General features: G+C 38.9%; 1 protein-coding gene across 5 annotated transcripts in view; it reads right to left on the reverse strand.

The window, feature by feature from the left end:
- Positions 1–19649, reverse strand: part of KIF16B (kinesin family member 16B) — a 325810-nt gene that overhangs the window by 137999 nt on the left and 168162 nt on the right. For all 5 annotated transcript variants that reach the window (XM_037043081.1, XM_037043080.1, XM_037043079.1 and 2 more), the window contains exons 13-15: positions 11916–12035; positions 10774–10825; positions 8967–9104 (exon numbers count right to left, since the gene is read on the reverse strand). In XM_037043081.1, the coding sequence (XP_036898976.1) occupies positions 8967–9104; positions 10774–10825; positions 11916–12035 (310 nt within the window). The remainder of the gene's footprint in view (positions 1–8966; positions 9105–10773; positions 10826–11915; positions 12036–19649) is intronic.

Raw genomic sequence — 19649 nt, forward strand, 5'->3', positions numbered from 1 at the left:
ATAAAAACATTTCAACAAAGAAATAAAAGATATAAGGAATCAAATATTAGTAAACTAAAAACTATATTAAGCAAAATAAACAAGAATGGAGATAACAGAGAAAGAGACTCAGGGAACTTAAAAACAGATCAACTAAAATTATGGAAACTGAAAAGTGAAGGGGAAAAAAGTTAACCAAAAAATAAAAAGAAGTAAACAGAGCCTCAGAGACCTGCGAGACAATACTAATATTTAACAGTCATATAATTGAAGCCCCAGAACAAAAAGAGTATATATAGTGCAGAGAAAAGTTTAAATAAATAATGGCTGAAAACTTCCCAAATCTGGAGAAAGATGTACATACAGATTAAAGCAGCTCAGAAAACCCCAAACAGGTAGATGCCAAGAAATCAATGCTGAGACGCATTGGGAAGCTGTTTTATGGGATATAAAGCTGCAAATGAAATTTAAAAAGGAGCAGAGAGATCATGAAAACTAGATGTGATGAACCAAACAAGAAAAGAAAGGGTTAAAGAGATTGACAGGAGGTTGTCTATGCCCCAAACTCAAGGGCACCAAGAAACTGACTTCAGCATAATTACCTTTGGTCAGTTATTCTCGTATTTGAATGTGCATCAGAATCACCTGTAAAGAAAATTGACCACCAGGCTTCATCCCCATTCAGTAGGTCTGATTCAGTAGGTCTAAGATGAGCATCACAAAAACCTTCCGGGCAGTGCTGACAGTGCTGATCAGAGACACACTTTAAGAACCAGTGACTGTAGAAATAATCTTTAAGAATACTTAGGGCTTTGACATTGAACAGTATCTACTGAAACACCCATGTATGAGACAGATCTGCGGTCACACATTTGAGGACAAAATCTAGTAAGTGTTTATGGGCAAGCATGAGTAAGTTAAATGGGGGATTAGACACTGATATCTGCTGGCTTTTTGTAATGTGTAAAAGGCTTCTTCTGTTCCCTAGATGCCTTGGCTAAACTCCTGGAAGATTTATTTTCCTTTGCAGTTCCACTAAAATTCTTTTTAATTTGCTTCTGACCAACTCAGACCAGAATTTCAGCAAATTAAAATTTTATCAAATGCTCCTCAGCTCCACTCCCCAAGACAATTATCTGTTCCCTTTTTTTTTTTTTTTTGAGTTACTTGAATAGATACAAATCTATTTTGGCACTCAGGCATAACACATCCAAATGCACCTAAGTGTAAATTCCCCAGATGCAGTTTCTGCAGAGCTTCTAAAAGAAGAAATGAGCATTCAATGGCTCTGAGAAACGAACATGAAAACCAAAGGAATCCACCAATATGAACAGAAAAAATTAATTACACTTAACAACTATTGGCTTTAAAATAACACACTGCAGTAAAAAGAAATAATAATCAAAATAAGAGAGAATACTTTCTGGTAACTGTATGGAAAATCCTTAATTACTTTCTAAATTATAATTCAATTGATTTTTTTTACCACTTCATATCAAGTACTTTTTAAAAAAGAGAAAAATCTAACATCTGAGACTCTACCAAAAATGGCTCAAGGACTATGCGCTAGACACCATAGTCAAATTCACATTTTCTTCTCTAGCAACTGCCTCCGTTTTCCATGGAATCGTACAATGAACTCATTCTATGAAACAATACCATGGAGCCCTTAGTACCATGGGAGTGAAGAAAACTGCGTGTCAAAGAACAAGTCAATTAAATAGCATGGTTAGATGAAATGCTACATGCCCCATGCACTGTTTCTGGATAAACTCAAAAAAGGGGAGAAAAGTTTCATGCAATAGGCTTCAGGCAACATGCATTATATATGTGACCACACTGAATTCTCAGAGCATTAGCAAACATTTTTCATGTTAGTGCTATCATCAGATAAAAACATTCCTGTAATTTAAGGCCAAGGAAGTACTGTTTACACAGTCTGAAAGGAAGAAGGCTGTTAACTGATACAGGTAAAAATTTCCCCTCAGTGGAGACAATCTGCTAAATACAGATAAATGTCCTATCAGCTGACACTCAGAAGCATCTTCAGTGATTTAGATAAAAAAGAGGTCATTACTCCATATGCTTTGTAACAGGGCAGTCCAAATAACACATTTCCAAATGAACAGTAATTTACTAATAAAAAGAAACATTTAAATGGTAAATATTTGCAATAAACTGGAAACAAATATCAGCAATAAACTGGAAACTGGTTGTAAAAAGATAGGAAGCTGCTGGCAGTGCTGGGTGAATCAAGAATCCAGTCACATGTCAAATTAAGATGATTAGGTCCTTGTGACTGGGTGAACAACCGTCTGTATTCTCTGTTCTTGATACCCTTACTTAAATCGCTTCATGAGTAAAAGCCAAAGTAGCTTTTGGGGTAAAAACACAGTGCTTTGTGTAATCCTTTTTCCCAATTATTATTGATTAAATAAAGTCCATACACTTGATTTTTCCTTTAGTCTTTTTTCCCTTTAAAAAATAAAACCTTATAAATAAGTAAAAAATTCTTTTGTAGTCCCACCTAATCAAAAACTCCTGTTTCTTTTCCAGAGGTTAACACTACACTAAAGTGACAACCCAGGGTGATTGTTACCAATTCAACACCAACAGGAGTCCCTAATTTGGCATGCAGTGGGGGACGGCCTTTGTTCAGCAAAAACAGTTCAATTGCGATACATTCTGGCTTTGGAATAGCACAGCTGTGAGACAGCTCAATCATGAAACAGCCTAGCTGTGGAACAGCTCCATCGAGGTGGCCCCGATGAGGAAGCTCCAGTGTCACAGCTCAAATGTGACTGTTCAGCTCCACTGATGTCCACAGCCCATCTCCATTGTTGCAGCTCCAACCAGGGAGAGGCAATGTTCAATGGAAACTAAGTTGCTTCACTGAGGCACAGGTGAAGCTGCCATGTATAGAGAAGAGTTCCAGTCCCCAGCCCCTGATTGGTCTGTTCTAATGCAAATGAGGATTCCAAATCTTTGATAATTGATTAGACCAAAGAGCACCATCCTGACTGATCCAAATGGAACTGCTTATTGGTCAGTGAAGATGTAAATAAATATATAGCTGTGCAGCCCCGATTGAGCAGGGCAGGACTTTAGCCCATTGGTGGATTCATGAGCCTAAGGGATCCATTATATCGGTAGATTTGGACAGTAGGAGCACAACTCGGGAGGCTTGGCAGCTCAGTGTAGCTTGTCCCTGAAGTGCAGAGAGCAGGGGAGCCCCTATCTAGCAATGATTACTATACTCTGTTTACAGATTTGTGCCCAATTAGCCACCAGGAGTTAACAGGCACTTAACATTCTCAAGGTCAACAGTAAGCATGTGGCAGTCTTAGTCACATTTTTTATTTTTACTACATACTAGGGGCAAAAGTAGCTTTATAGTTGTTTGTATGGAAAATAATATAATAATTAATAAACAATAATGTAAGAATAAACTGTGTTTCACATACTCACAACTGCAAACCTACTTTTGCCCAACCCTGTATTTTTGTTACCTCAAAAAACTGTCTCATATATTTTTTGTTTTAAAAAGATGTTCAAGTTCTGACTTTAATAAGGTTCAAAAAAAAGAAAGGTTAAGTAGAAAATTCTAATCTTTAATCTCTGAAGGACTGTACATGTTTTTCTTTTGATGGACATCTCAGCCTTAAAAGTATGCGCATTAAAAAGTCATGCTCCTCTCATGTAATGCCTAGAAACACAAAGTCATCTTGCATTTCACTGGCCTAAGACTTATAAATGACATTTATACTCAGTGCATGGTGTTTTCACGTTAGAATATAGCATTTTTATGTCAATTTCATTAACAGTGATAGTGAGAAAGCTGTTGGGCAGCAGAGCAGAATGCCAGAGGAACGCAAGCCCATCACATCTGCAAACCATGGCACTGTGGTAATAAAACAATTAAGAGTGCCCCAGGAGAGAAAACTCTGACAATTAACCTTGGATGCTAAAGAGAACTACTACTTTCTTGGGACAAGTTTTATCTTCAATACAAAGATGAAAAATTTAGTTCCAGTCATCACTAGCTTGAACAGACATATTTTTGCAAATGGACTTTCAATTTTGGTAAAATTTTAGGACAAAACCACTTAATAAAAAATACTGCACGGTAAATATATTAAATTCTAGGCAGTTCCCACATTAAACAATAGGTGCTCTAAAAGTTCCTTGTTCAGTATGTTTGGAACTCAGGACTGACTTTCTCATAGAAATATCCTTACAAGCAACAGTTTCCAGGCAAGTCCACGAGAGACTGTGGATAACCCCTCACTCTGTCTGTAATCCAGTGTAATTACACTGTCTGTAATCCACTCAGTTTTCCCAGAATCCAGTGGCCAGGGCTGTGGGTGGTCCAGAAGCTCCAGAGAAGCAAGGCTGGAGCAGGGAAAATACACAGAGCAAAGAGTCTGATGGCCGGAAAACCAAGGCCAGGAGTACCAGCAGCCAATGTTGAAGTCTGTGGGCTGGCTGTGATTTGGGCAGTGTGTAGAGCAAAGAAGGCCCCCACATTAATCCCAACCATAACTCCTCCTCTACTTCCACAAGAACACCAGACTGCAATTCTGGGTTTCTGAAAAAACAATGCACAAGGTTCAGAAGTCCTAGAGTCCAATTACTGAATTTTGGGGCCCCACTTTCCCCATATGGTTTTAAACTAATAATCCTAAAAAAGCCCTTTGTATTTAGAAAACCTGCAACAAACATTATAATGACAACAGATTACTAGAGAGTGAAGGTTTTTTCTCCCCATTTTTGAGCAGTTAATATAAAGAGAGAAATGTGTTCAGAACTGTGTATACATGAATAAACATTGTTGATCAAGTACATATATTAAATGCTTTCAGTTTTAGTGGAAGAAATAGATAAAAACTTAAATACAAGAAGATACATACAGAATAAAAAGAAGTCCCAAGATGAAATATATTTTTAAAATAAGAACTAACTGATTGTAGAACAAAATGATTCTAAAATTTTGCTAAAAAATTAATAGGCATGAATAGCAAAAAATGTCATTCAGATGAGAAAAAATTAAAACATGTTGTAACACAACAAGCTTTAAAAGTGTGTGATACTGGTACAAAAAACTACAAATACACAGGACTATAACAAAGTGAAAAGACAGTAAGTGTGTGTGTGCATATATATATATATATATATGTATATGTATAATGTGTTTTCATTTTTGGTAAACAAATGCTTCAAAAGGGAGGTGGGTGTAGGGTGCGAACATGTTATAATAAATGATATACCAATGTTGGGAAATTAAATTAGATCTATACTTTATACATCAGTGAACCCCAGATGTATTAAACAATTAAACATTTCAAACTGAAATCCTGGAAAACATAATTAAATCATGAATAAGTAACAGAGAAAAAGAGTAAAATGCTTAACTAGTTTCATGGCTGATTTTGAAATTATGAAAGAAATCCCAAAGAAAAATGCAGTCAAGTACAGCAAATAAATAGTAGACTTAAAAGATAACAAAATTATATTTAAGCAGAAAACATAATATTGGGAAAACAGCTATACCAAATATAAAAAAGTGGCTATAAGGAGTTATAAGGTTACATGGAACACACATTCAAATTAATCAGGGAAAAAATACATGATTATTTCCCACAATTCTGGCAGGCAATAGTGTAACTATTCTACTTATGTGTTAAGGATGATAATAAAAATCAGTACAACCTCTTGTAAAACCCTGTAAAAATAAACGCAGTCACCAAAACAAGGTCCCCTCCCTGTGACGTGAGGGAGAAGAAGCCAGTGCAGTGAAATCTACCGGACAAGAAAACATGTCTCTGATCTTGCATCATGACCCCTGCACCACCCCTACTGCCTAGCACAGCAGCAGGAACCTCCACCTGAGGCCCTAAGAGAACAGACAGGTGGTCAGCTGCAATCTAGATTCAGTTACATAGCTCACTGGTGGTGCCATCTGTCAAATGTGTACCCTCCAACTACTCATGTTTTCTGCACTAGGGTCTTGTGTTCCCAAGTAGGGCTGCACTGAAGATCCCTACATTATGACCTCTTATCTGCCAGCCAATTATGACAACTTTCTAGGTTCAGAGAAGAAAAACAGCCTCTCACTATGACTAACACTGCTGCCTGGCAAGAACCAGCTTCTCCATGCAACATGGCCAGGGCCCTTGACCCAGCTACAAAAAAAACAAACAAACAACAACAAAAACAAACAACAACAAAAAACAAACAAAACACAACACCCCAGGAAATAGGGCTTTGGTGATGATCACTGGATGTTCACTGTCTCCTCAGTTTGGGCTGGTCACCTGCTATTGCTGACCTCTGAACTTCCTGGCCAGCTCCACGGCACTCACAATGTTTCCCAAGCTCAACTTACCTTGAGACTCAAAACTAAGAGTAAAAAAAAGATAGAGAGATCAGTGGATGGGTGAATGATGTGCAGGTGGACACAGGTGAGTATTCCATCAGCTGCTTTTAAAACGCCTTTGAGGGAATCTATGTACCTCTTACAAAAGCATGATCGGCCTGGTTCGTGCTATGTTTCTGAGATAACTCTTTGCAACTGACTTCTGTTTATAATTTGGCTAACACCATTAAACCACCTGTTTTCCAGTCCCTGTCTATCCAATTCCTATGTCAAAACTGGAATGTAACCATGAAAAAATGTAATTATAAATCCTATATATCACATATAAAAAGAGCTTAAAATAAAACATCAACATCTTTCTTTCTCTCTTGCATGGTCAGCCCAAAACCCACCAGGCAGGGCTGAGCAAAGTGGGCGCCTGCATGAAAATGGCAGGTGTGTGGAATGGGGTGGGAAGGGCTCTGCACTTAGAGAAGGGTGAGGGCACCCGGCATGAATGCCACAGCCTGAGCCGGAAGAGGCGGGCCCCTGCATGAAGAGGCGGAAGCAGTGACAGGATACTGGTTACATAATGGGACTCAGGTTGGTCACTGTCAGAAAAGGGAGCTACAAATAAGAAAAAGGAGAAAACTAGAATGAACTCTGCTACTGGGTTGAAATTAGAGGTGTTAGGATGAAATTCCTTGTTGGCAATATAGGTAGTAAAATATATTTCAATATAGCAGTATAAATACAGTTATGAATGTTCACACACACACACACACATTTTCCTGAACTCTGTTGACTGACAGGACCCAGAAGCAAGGATACTTCAGTAGCAATGAGCACATCAAGTGCCCAGATCTTGGTTTCTAGATCCTGTTCTCCACTCAAAGAAGCCAGAGTCCTTGGGGAACTCCCAATTGCAAGGAAGTGAAAGATGAGCCTGGGAAGTGTTCACAATGGGACAAACCAAAAGAACAGAGAAACCAACTTAAAAGGAACTCCCATTGGCTAATCTGGGACAAGTTGAGCATCAAAATAAATGATAGAAATAAACCAAAATTTACCAAATAAAATAGCAAGCCATATAACCCTATTGATTGAAATTAATAAATAAGTAGAAAAAAAGATCTTTCTTAAAAGGCCAACTTACTGTAAAAGTTTTTAAAAAATCATAAAAATATTGTTTCAAAATAAAGAGATAATAACTGTAGAAAAAAGGAAAACACCATTCAGCATCCATCAGCATAAAAATTAAATCAGACCAAAAAAAATCAATGGATTCTAAAAACTGTTGATGATGAAAGTATGATAAACAATGGAATTTTTTATCTCAAAGTATTATACCTTCCCACTATCTTTATTAATAAAAACGAGAGAAAATAGTAACTTCACGTACACAGTTCTATAACACATCATCTGTATACTGCATCGTGTGTTCCCCATTCAAAGTCGAATTTCCTTCTATCACCGTATATTTGACCCCCTTTACCCTTTACTACCTCCTCCCATCCTCCTTTCCTGCTGGTAACCAACAAACTGTTGTGTGTGTCTGTAAGATTTTATTTGTTTATCTTGTTTGTTCATTTGTTGTTTTCAGTTTTATATCAAGAACACAAAAAAGTGAGTAACTTCACAGTGAGGAAGTCTAGCAAGCTCCTCTTTAGTCAAATGGTCAGACAGCACCAGTAGTAATGGCAAGAGACATTGTGTAACGGGACAGAAGAAAGGTACAGCATCATTTCTCCAATATCCCGGTCAAAATGCATGATACTAGTCTAATCATGAGACACCATCCGATAAATACTACATTTATATAGAGGAACATTCTATAACATATCAGACCTGCAGTTTTCAAAATTTTCAAAATCATAAAAGGAAAGACTAAAGATTTCTCCCAGACTGAAAGAGACTAGAGGGACTTGGCAAACAAAGGTAACACAAGACGCTGGACTGAATAGTGGACCCATCACAGACACTGTTGGGACAAAAGGTAAAGGGGAGCTGAGAATCACAGGGTTGAAATGTTTCTGCATCAGTTTCCTAATTTGGATGGTTGGATGGTAGTTACACAGAAGATGCCACTGTGTGAAGAAGACACACACTGAAATATTCAGGGTGGGTAGGGCAGCAGGTCAGCAATTTACTTTCAAATGCTTCTGAAATTAAAAAAGTTCTCTGTACTATTCTTGCAACTTTTCAATAATACTTGAAATTATTTCAAAAAGAAAAAAGGATATAATTCCAGATCCTTTGTGTTATAATTATAACTTTTGATTTAAAAATACAAATAAGGTAATAAAATTATTAAGAGGCCATTGTGGTAAGGTTTTGCAATTGAAGGCTACTTTTTTAACTTAAAAAAACATCCTTTAAAGCCATATATCCTTTACAACAATAATTTCTAAAACAACCACATACATTTTCCTGTGAAATTCAACAAGACAATGGAGATTATAAAGAAGTCCTTCAGCAAAATAAAAGAGAAAACGGCATAATGAAGCAATCTTCCCTCTTTCCATACTTAATTGGTAAATAATTCTAAGATGTACATGTTCCCCTAGTACAGAGCATACTTGTGTTCTAGGAAAACTACACACAAAAACACTGAAAATTTAAACACAAATACCTTGATTTAGGTGTGTGGCCTCCATGATCTGAATACCATTCACAGAGCACTGAGACCCACTCAGGGGTATCAGAGTCACCGTCCCCCCGACATTTTCAAAGATACAGTGCTCACTCTCCAAGTCAAGGCCATGAAGAACTAAGTTGGAAAAAGAAGAGAAAGGATTTTTTTCCTTTTGGTATCTAGTGCAATGATTCCTATCTTATCTGTCCATATTGCACACTTTTCCTTTTCCAGGTAAATATTGTGAACATTTATGTTTCGTGAGAAAACTGAATTTCAGGAGTGTGTGGTATGGGCTGACAGAACTGAAGGTACCCCTTGAACGCTACCTTAAAGCATCTGACATCACCTCTATAAGGAAATCAGTTCTGGGATGTTAATTTTCTTCATCTTCAGGAAAAAAAAGTAATTATGTACCAGTAACTTGTCTTAATTGCATACCACTGAGCCACTCTGTTTGATCCTGAATAAATTTCTTTCATCAGCCACCCAAGGTCCTCAGTAAAATGGAAGGAACAAAAGGGCTCCATGGGTCAAGAACTTATTGTAACATCTGTATTTACAGACCCTCTGTTACAGATGCAGAAACCAAAGGTGAATCTGGGATGGATCTTGGCAGGTGCCAGGAAGTTTCTGTAAGCTGTACCAGAACGAACACTGCCACAGCCTGTACCAATTCTGAGAGAACTTGATCTCACAGACCTCTCAGAGCATGTGGCTGCTAAGATTTCCCTAATCACACATGACCATCCTGAGTTATTCTCATTTAATGAATGGCCAGGCATGGAGGTAAATGCCTTTCAAATAAACCCACACAACTTTAGGCAAAGGTGTTGGCCAGCTTCCCCGGAGTACAGGCCAAATTTAGCTCCCACTATTCTCCAAAGACCTGCACTACCAAACTTCTTTGCTCACAAAAAATGTGTTTTTGCCACTCATCATTACTGATAGCAACCTCAAAGGTTAAACACATAATTTAACACTAGAAGAAAAGGCCTGGTGCCTAGTTCTACTCAAAAACAGCTAAACCTCAAGACTTCTTAGAATTAGTTTCAGCTCTCCCAGTTTCAAAGAAAATACTAAATACATGTAGGAATACACTAGGGTTAATACGTTAGGGTTGGTTTGATTAATAGTTTACACTTGGTGGGAAAAAAAGTTCATCGCCAGCAATTCCAGAAGAAGCTAAGAAGATATGATTCTTCCCCTGCCAATCCTCACTTCGCCACACACACCTATACACACCACCACCACTGCCACAAATTCCCTGAGTTTTGCCTTTGAAGTCTGGCAAGTCCTCACCTGCTCAGGCACAATCACTGGTTGGCTACGTGCCTCAGGAAGACTTTCTGGAAGCTCAGGCAGATACAGCACATGTACATATGCTGTATCTGTGTGCATTCTGCTTTCCTTTATCACCTTTATGCAGATTAAGTGTACATATCCTTCCCATTAAGGGATCTTGTATCCTTCACCTGTGTCTGTTGACATATTTAATCAATCATTGTCCTATGTGACCAGAAGTGTGATTTAAATAAATGTACTCTTGAAAGATGTGGCAGAGTATAGAATACATGTAGGGTGAGGGGAAAGGATTCAGAGTTTCATTTTATTTACTGAATTAAATGTTCTGTTTATTAGAGTTCCACATTATAGAATACATATACTGATCAATATTGTATTTGAAAAAGCTTCCTTTTTTGTGATTACTTTATGTCTGTCATTTTTAAAAAAGTTCTTCACTAAATGGTATTTAAAATCATGGAGAAATCATTGGGAAGAGGAAACTGACAAAGATTCTTACCAATATCTTGTTCTGTTGAAGCATCTTCTCTACCAACATATGTCTGACCTTCCTGAGTAGTAAAGACAAGTAACATTTATTAGTAGCACATGAGAAGTAGACTGTTTCTCCATTTTTATTTCAGTCCAAGCAACTGGATGACCTGATGAGCAACCTCCCAGGAGAGACCACAGACACAGGACAATTAACTCTGAAACAATACCAAATGTTGTCTGGAAAATGACAACAGAACTCCTGGGGCTTACTGTCCAACAATGGGTGCGCGTCTATTTTGGCATGTATCATGATCTACCCGTGACATTAATGATCTTTGCTGAAGAGTTTCTCCTCCAGTAGAGAGGGGTCTCTTTGTGTCTAGAGATATAGTTTATGGGAGCCCACAAAGCACGGTGCAATACCATTTTCCTTTTAAGCCACCAATCAGAGAGAGGATACTAAACTCAAGATTACAGAAGCAACCACTAATACTGATATGGAAATTCTCTTCTCTTTACATGAGTAACCTGTTCAGGACCAGGTGCAATATGGCAGGAAACATCATTTCAAAATAAACGCAAGGGCCCTGGCTTGTGTGGCTCAGCTCTTTGAAGCACTGTCCTGTACACCAAAAGGTTGAAGTTTCAATCCCCAGTCAGGTCACATACCTAGACTGTGGGTGTGCATTCCAGTCAGGGTGCACATGGGAGGCAACCAATCAACACTTCTCTGTCACAACATTGTTTCTCTTTCTTTCTCTTTCTCTCTCTCTTTCTCCCCCCTTCCCCTTCTCTCTTTAAAATCAATAAGCATATTAAAAGAATTTTTACATTAACATGAGGGCCCAGGAAACTGTATGTATAGCCAATCCAAGTACTTGTGACTTTCCTTCCTTAGTCTGTCTGCTTTTTTGTTCCTTATCCTTCTCTTACTGATTCTACAAATTTGAAGGTAAAGTAAATGGACTTTCATTTAGCTTTAGAATTCCATGAAAATGGGAACCTCTAACACCACAGAATCACATCGCACTGTGAAAACCCCCACTGGGCTCCAGGACCCCTTGCATATTCCTTAATGCAACAGCTGTGTTCATGGACACAAAGGATTATAACCAACCTTGCTAGTGTCTAAAGAGAAAACTGAGAACAAAATTAGAATGTGTTTACCTTCAAATGATATAAAATAATTCCAGTACTCAGAAGGTCGTCATCAATGCCAATCAAATGGGGCAGTTCAGAATCCAAAACAACACCAATCCCTTCTTTCCTAAGGGCTAGAGTTTGTTCCTGAAATCAAAAATGAAAGAAAAGGAAAAGGTTACTTTGAACAAAGAGAGCATCGGATTTGGTGTTCTTTTCTTTTTAAAATATTCTCTAGAGTGTAAAAGTCATTCATTTCTCATCAAAAACACTAAGAAAAATGGACCTTAAATTTCATACTGCAATCCTGGCACATAGTAAGTAAAGTGAATCTGCAAAGCATAAAACCTCAACTAAAATGAACTAAACTTATTGTGTGATTTATATAACCTCTTTGAAACCAAGCTGAAACTGCTTTTCTTAGGTTCTATAATCATCTGACTACAAAAGGAATCTTTCTCCCTCTTCAAAACTTTTATTTCTCTTGATATCTAGATGTCTCCTGATTTTCTGGCTCTTCTCTCCAGTTACTAAGGACAAATTGTATGTGTCCCTGAGATAACTACTGTCCTGTGCATTAGTTCCTCCTGCGCCACAGCTANGTGTTCTTTTCTTTTTAAAATATTCTCTAGAGTGTAAAAGTCATTCATTTCTCATCAAAAACACTAAGAAAAATGGACCTTAAATTTCATACTGCAATCCTGCACATAGTAAGTAAAGTGAATCTGCAAAGCATAAAACCTCAACTAAAATGAACTAAACTTATTGTGTGATTTATATAACCTCTTTGAAACCAAGCTGAAACTCTGCTTTTCTTAGGTTCTATAATCATCTGACTACAAAAGGAATCTTCCTCCCTCTTCAAAACTTTTATTTCTCTTGATATCTAGATGTCTCCTGATTTTCTGGCTCTTCTCTCCAGTTACTAAGGACAAATTGTGTGTGTTCCCTGAGATAACTACTGTCCTGTGCATTAGTTCCTCCTGCGCCACAGCTACTTGACCCTCTGTCTCCTGCATCATTTTCTATCTATGGATCACACAAATCTGCTTTAGATTTCCCACCAACCATTACCACCACCGCTTCCCTTGGCCAGTATCTCCCTCCAGCTATCACTGATTTCTCTCTGCTCCTTTAGTGAAAAGCACCTCCAGAGAGTTTCTACTCTTGTGATTTTCCAATTCCTCCCCTCCTGCTTTCTCTTGAACCCACTCCACGGAGACTTCACCTGCAATCTGTAAACTGACCAATTCTCAAATCTAAATCCCTAGGCAGACCTCAGTCTCTCTCTTCTTCCCCTGCATCTCTCTCTCTCTCTCTCTCACACACACACACACACCCCTCTGCCTATCTCAACATACCTGTGAGGATAGCAAACAGGAAGCTCAAACTTAACACACTGAAAAATCAACCTTTGTTTCCTCCTGCCTCCAAACCTGCACATTATCCTTCTCAGTGAATGCCAACCTTCCTTACAGTTACTAGGACCCCAAACAATGACTGTACTTTCTCTAAACCCTACATACTTAGTGTTGACTCCACCATCAAAACACAGCCCTCATTTGATAGTATCAAACCACCTGTGCCACATTCCTCCCTGGCCCAACCATTAGCATCTTTTACCTGGATCACCACAACAATCAATTATACTACCACTCAAGTCCCACCTATGGTACACACTCTACCTGACGGCCAGAGGGATATTGGAGCAGGCCACTCCTCTGCTCACATCCTTTATGTGGCTTCCCATTTCAATGAGGTAACAGCCAGATCTTTGTAATATTCTACAAAGCACAACATGATCGGATGCCTTGCCAACCTCTTGCTCTCATCTCCTGCCACTCTTCCCCTTGCTCACGCCTGTCTAGGAATCCACAGAGCCTCGCTGTCCTCAAATGTGCCAGCTTGCCCCCACCTCAGGGGTTTTGATTTTCCTTTTTTCTCTCTGATATTGGGATTGCTGTGTGTTCTGGCACTGTCAATTTATTCTCCTCCCCTAGAGCAGGGTTTCTCTACCTTGGCACTACTGACTTTGTGGACCAGAGGATCCTTCATTATGGAGGGATATTTTGTGTACTGCAGGATAAGGTTTAGTGGNCCTCTGCTCACATCCTTTATGTGGCTTCCCATTTCAATGAGGTAACAGCCAGATCTTTGTAATATTCTACAAAGCACAACATGATCGGATGCCTTGCCAACCTCTTGCTCTCATCTCCTGCCACTCTTCCCCTTGCTCACGCCTGTCTAGGAATCCACAGAGCCTCGCTGTCCTCAAATGTGCCAGCTTGCCCCCACCTCAGGGGTTTTGATTTTCCTTTTTTCTCCCTGATATTGGGATTGCTGTGTGTTCTGGCACTGTCAATTTGTTCTCCTCCCCTAGAGCAGGGTTTCTCTACCTTGGCGCTACTGACTTTGTGGACCAGAGGATCCTTCATTATGGAGGGATATTTTGTGTACTGCAGGAGGTTTAGTGGCATCCCTAGCCATTACACATCAGATACCAGTAACATACTCCTTCCTCCCCAAGGTTGTGAAAAGCAAAAACATCTCCAGACACCAGATTTCCCATGTGTTGGGGGGGGTTGGGAGTGGGGAGGAACAGCCTCAGTTTTAAAGAATTTCCTACATACATATGTAACTTGGCCCTTACTTCCTCAGATCTCTGCTCAAAAGCCACCTTCTCCCATCACCCCATACAAGATAGTAACCACCAACCTCCCTTATCCTCAGTTTGTTTCTCTCCTCAGCAATTATCATCATATATGTTATATACAAATATATTATACAAATACTACACACAAGTGACTAATTTCATATCTAGCATATAGTGGCTCCTCAATTAATATTTTTCAAATAAATTAATACTTAATTAATTTACTAAATTAATACTCTGCCCTGACCAGTATGGCTCAGTTGGTTGAGCGTCAATCCAAAAAGCTAAAGGTTGCCAATTTGATTCCCAGTCAGGGTACATGCCAGGGTTGCGGATTCAGTCCCTGGTTGGGGTGCGAACAAGAGGCAACCAATTGATGTTTCTCTCCCTCTCCTGCAGTCTCCCTTCCCCTCACTTTAAAAATAAAACCTCTAAACATAAATAAATAAACTCTAATAGCTCCCACTGAAAGTAGAATGATTTCAGAGAAATGCAGGAAGGATGGTCAATGGCAGCCCCTCCAGGAAAAGGCTTGCAGGCCTATGTCCTAACATCAGGCCCATTTGACCTAAGACAAAAAAAAATCTATAAAATTAGGCTTCTGGCAAGTCCAAGGGAAAGTAGACATCCTGCAGAGGACTAAAAGTGAAAATTCCAGCCCTGAGGTTGGGCTGTGCTGAGTTCTCGCTGTCATACCCAAGAGCATGACACTGATTACAGGCATAGTGGGAACACCAGGGGAGCAAGCTCCAAGCTACTAACTAGGGCTCCTGGTCAGAGACACTCCTGCTGAATCCCCTCCCCACCCCGCCTCAACAGTGAGCTAGCAGTGAGCAAGGCACAGTTCTGGCACTCCAATGTCCACCAACATCTGAAACAAAATGGGTACCCCCGACATTCCTGGAATGGATAAATGGATTTTACGTCTTTTAAATATTAAAACAATGTACAAAATCTGCCATTCTCTAATTGAAGGATTCAAAACTTCACAGCCTGGCTGACAAGGAAGCTCCTTCCAGGCTCTGGGGAAGGACAATGGAAAGAGAAAAGGCCTTTAGGCCTTCACGACTGCAGGTGTTTGAGTCTCAAAGGTGCACAAGAAGAGCTGAAGTCATGAAGAGGGCAACAGAATGAAGTGGCAAAAAAGGAGTATTAAAAAAAAAACATAAAAACCACCTGAAAGAAAGGAATTTAATTTAACAACCATTAAACAGATGCAGAGAAAACAACCAATGCATAACTTAGGATCAAGAAAAGGAAATGAAGTGTGTCACTGTTCTTCAATGACTCCCAGCAGCCAGGTTCACATCCCAGGGTTCAGAACCTCAGGCTTTGAGGTTGGAGCTTCAGTCATCTTGATTTGCTACACCAAGGCCCTTGCAAATTTTAATAAAATTAGCACTTGAAATAGACCAACCTGTGCCCCTACCTCTGGGACATTGGTAGAAATCATGCTTTTTCTTCTGCCCATGGAATTCAAGTATAAGTTAAAAGTATGTGACTTTTTAAGGTATATATATATATATATATTACATTACAGTGGAAAATTTCATCATATAGTTCCACTTCATAAAGCAATGCCCTCACTGGAAGGCCTCATGGCTCAGAACTGTGACAGCTCTGCACACACAGTAGACAGCCTCCCGACAGTGAATCATCCCGGGCCTCTGGGCCCATGAGGAAAGGAGAGTGACTGTTCTCACAAGTCCAGAGACATATGTAGTTTCTCCATAAAAGTGGACAATAACCTCCCCCCACCCCACAAAAGGCAGTATTTTAAACTCAAATAGTTCCCACTCAAACTTGAGAAATTGCTTTGGACCACATGCCAGTCTAGTTTAATACCCTTTTTTTTAACCACTGATTTTTTTCCTTCCTTGAAATACGTCTTAGGGACTTTGAAAATCACTTGAAATTCCTAACTCCAGAGCCATTAAACCAAAGCACCGCCTGTCCCCACCAATTCCTGACACGCTGACACACTGGCACACACCAACATGCACTCGCAAAACATCTCCATACACAGAATGGATAAAACCAGAATTAAAAGTTTTCTGGGACTGGGAGTGGGGACAGATGAATTTATGATTAATGCTGCCCTAGAGCTTTATGACATTCCAGCTGCATTTACTACATGATATTATAAAAGTACCACCTCATAAAACTAAAAACAAGGGTTTAAATCACTGCTCAGTGAAAAAGTGATTTCAGACCAAAATATCTATCACATATAAAATATTTACTGAGTGGCATCTACTGTTATACATAATTTACGAAATACCCCTTTTGTAAGATGGAATATTTAAATGGCAGAGTTGATCATCCCTCCACCAACTCCAAGCACTCTGGGTCCAAAATAATGAAAGCGATAAAATATGGATAGCTGTACATATTTTGTATTGAAACAAATTTTTTGGCAATCAATATTTGCATCACAAGGAAACTATGGCCTGACTAAAGGTGTCAAAACTTTTAGCTAGAATCAGCTTATTTTAGACATAATGCTCATTATATTTGCAAATAACATATTCAATATGTTTTTATTCAAGCACTGAATGTAAAACATGTGTCCAGTGCTAGGACAAGTGCAGCATCACCTCCTGTAGGTTCCAGAGGTTCAGGTGAGCTACAGGCAGGATGGCCCAGATGGAAGGGAAGAAGGCCAGCCACACACGGGCTTGTCTCACTGAGGAGTGTCCCGTGTAACCACTGCCCTCATTTATAAGATCCAGCAGGGATTCAACCTCTTGGTCACAATCATACCCTTTGTATCTAGCACTGTGTCTGACACAACTTAACAGCTATGCTACAAAAACAAAAAACTATTTTTCTCTCTGGAGAAGCTTACCTGAGAGCTAGATCTTGCTTGGGAAATATTGGGAAAACTTGAGCAATGTGTCTGTGCTACCTAAAGTCAGAGTTCTAGAAACTGAGTTTCCTCCTACTACATTAGGTGAACACAGCTACACCAGGTACACAGTAACCACTCAATAAGCACTGATTATTTGGTATTGTAGGGAGTGATTTTAAGTAAGTGGGGGGATAGCCAATAATCACATATTAGAAGCTTCTTATGGAATAGTCTACAGAGAATAATGTGTTTGACTAACTAGTGGACCTTCATAGCGATGCCTCACAGTATAGAGTGAACTTAATTTCAGCCAACTTGATTATGACATTTATCAGAACAGAAGGAAGAACACCACACTGGGAGCTTATAGCCACATGCCCAGTGTGGGTGTGAAGGGGTGTGAAGAAGGAGGGAGTAGGTCTGGTGGGCAGGGAGACCTTTAGAAAAAATAGAAGTACCCTCTAGCAAAACTAATTTTTTAATTTAAAAAAATGTATGTGATTTTATCTGAATTTAACATTAGAAAAAATATTCACCGAATTTCAATAAAACGTTTTTTCACGACAAGATATTTCTTAAAATATCCTTCTGTGTTAAGACTTTATGAAATATACTTAGAGGTTGACAACACTGCATATTTTTCACACGCTTTGGTCTTAAGTACCAATACTCGAGTATGTACATGCTCAAGAATACCTGCCTCCTGCCCTTATACCTGATTGACATCAGAGCTGCATCAACTGGACCACACACTGTGTCATAAGTTGCCTTTTCCCAGGAACTTTGAAGACATGGTGCCACTGTCTTCAGAACTTGAATGCTACTCTAAAGAAATATGAAGCTAGTCTGACTTTTAGTCCCTGGAAGATCATGTGGTTTTCTGCCTGAAATCTTTGGAAAAAAAATGTTTTCTTTATACTTGAAATTCAATAGTTTAATTAGGACAGATCTCAATATTAAACATTCTGTATTCTAAATTTCCTGGAAAACAATATATTTTTCTAATCTGAAGACTTAGTTCTTTACTTTTCATTTCAGAAAGATTCTTTTGTTTTTATATTCCATTTTCTGTTTTATTTGTTGACCATCTACTTTGGAGAAACCAATTATCTTTAAAAACATTTCGTCTTCTTCATTTTTCAGTTTGTGATTGCTTTAATGTCTTGATAACTTCATTTGTGTGCAGTGAGATTATAAAGCCTTTAACTTTTAGTAATTTGGTTCCAATAGCATCTACTGTTATCCTTGATAGTTCTAATTTTATTTACGAGTCCTGCAATAGATTTTGTTTTAAACAGCAAAGTCTATCTTTTGGTCTGTAATCTTTTTTTTTTTTCATCTCATTCTGCTTTTGATTATCATCTTGCTTTGTTCATTGAATTCCTGTTTCTTATTAATTTGTTTCACAGAATGAAACAATTGTAAGGAACTCCCTTCTGTGCCTTGAGGTATGTTTTCATCTAGATCTGGATATTTTGTCTTCTGCATGCTTTACTCCTTTTCTTGCATTCTGTCTGTCTCTCCATCTATTCATTTATCCATCCATCTGCCACTAGACTGCGTTTATATAACTGCCCTACTCTTTCTCGTCATTGTACATATATGCTTAGGTGCGTCTGCCCAGAAATTCTGTACACTCTAACACTGGATGGGCAAGTCCTTGACTCTTGCCCTGCCATATCTGTCATCTTGTTCAGAGCCTGAGTACTCAGCATTCTCTCCTCTCTTCTCTAGCTAGATGGAATGACAGCGAACCAGGAGATCACAGCCAACATATAGAAAAACTTTGAGTTCCTGGGCTCTGCATCCTTTACTGGGCTCCTTGCTGCTTGGGAAGAGGCCTCATTCTTGTGGGGAAGGTTACTTTCAGGAGTCTCATTCTTTCACCAGGCCTTCACTTACAGACACATTTGTCTCTGCATTTCACAGCATCCCAGTTACCAACACCAGCCATTTCCAGGGTTTCTCAATGAGAATAGCAACATCAATTCGTTCCTCCCTGATATATGGATACTGAAGAGGACTTATAAATCCTCACTCATTCAGATGCTAATACACAAGCCTAGATAAATGTCCTTACAACCTTACTCCCTCTTCCTCAGTGGCCAACTCAAGACCTTTTCCATCTGCTTCCTATTAGTGATTTCATGGTGATGTTTTTGCTGCAGGATGGGATGTTTGCTTCTATTTTATTATCATTTCCTCATTTCTTTGAAATCTGTGATATCATCTCCAACTGCCTCTTTAGCATCAAAGT

This window comes from Sturnira hondurensis, unplaced genomic scaffold (genome assembly GCF_014824575.4).
Source record: "Sturnira hondurensis isolate 20B ecotype Veracruz unplaced genomic scaffold, ASM1482457v3 Scaffold0003874, whole genome shotgun sequence".
Taxonomy (NCBI): Eukaryota; Metazoa; Chordata; class Mammalia; order Chiroptera; family Phyllostomidae; genus Sturnira; species Sturnira hondurensis.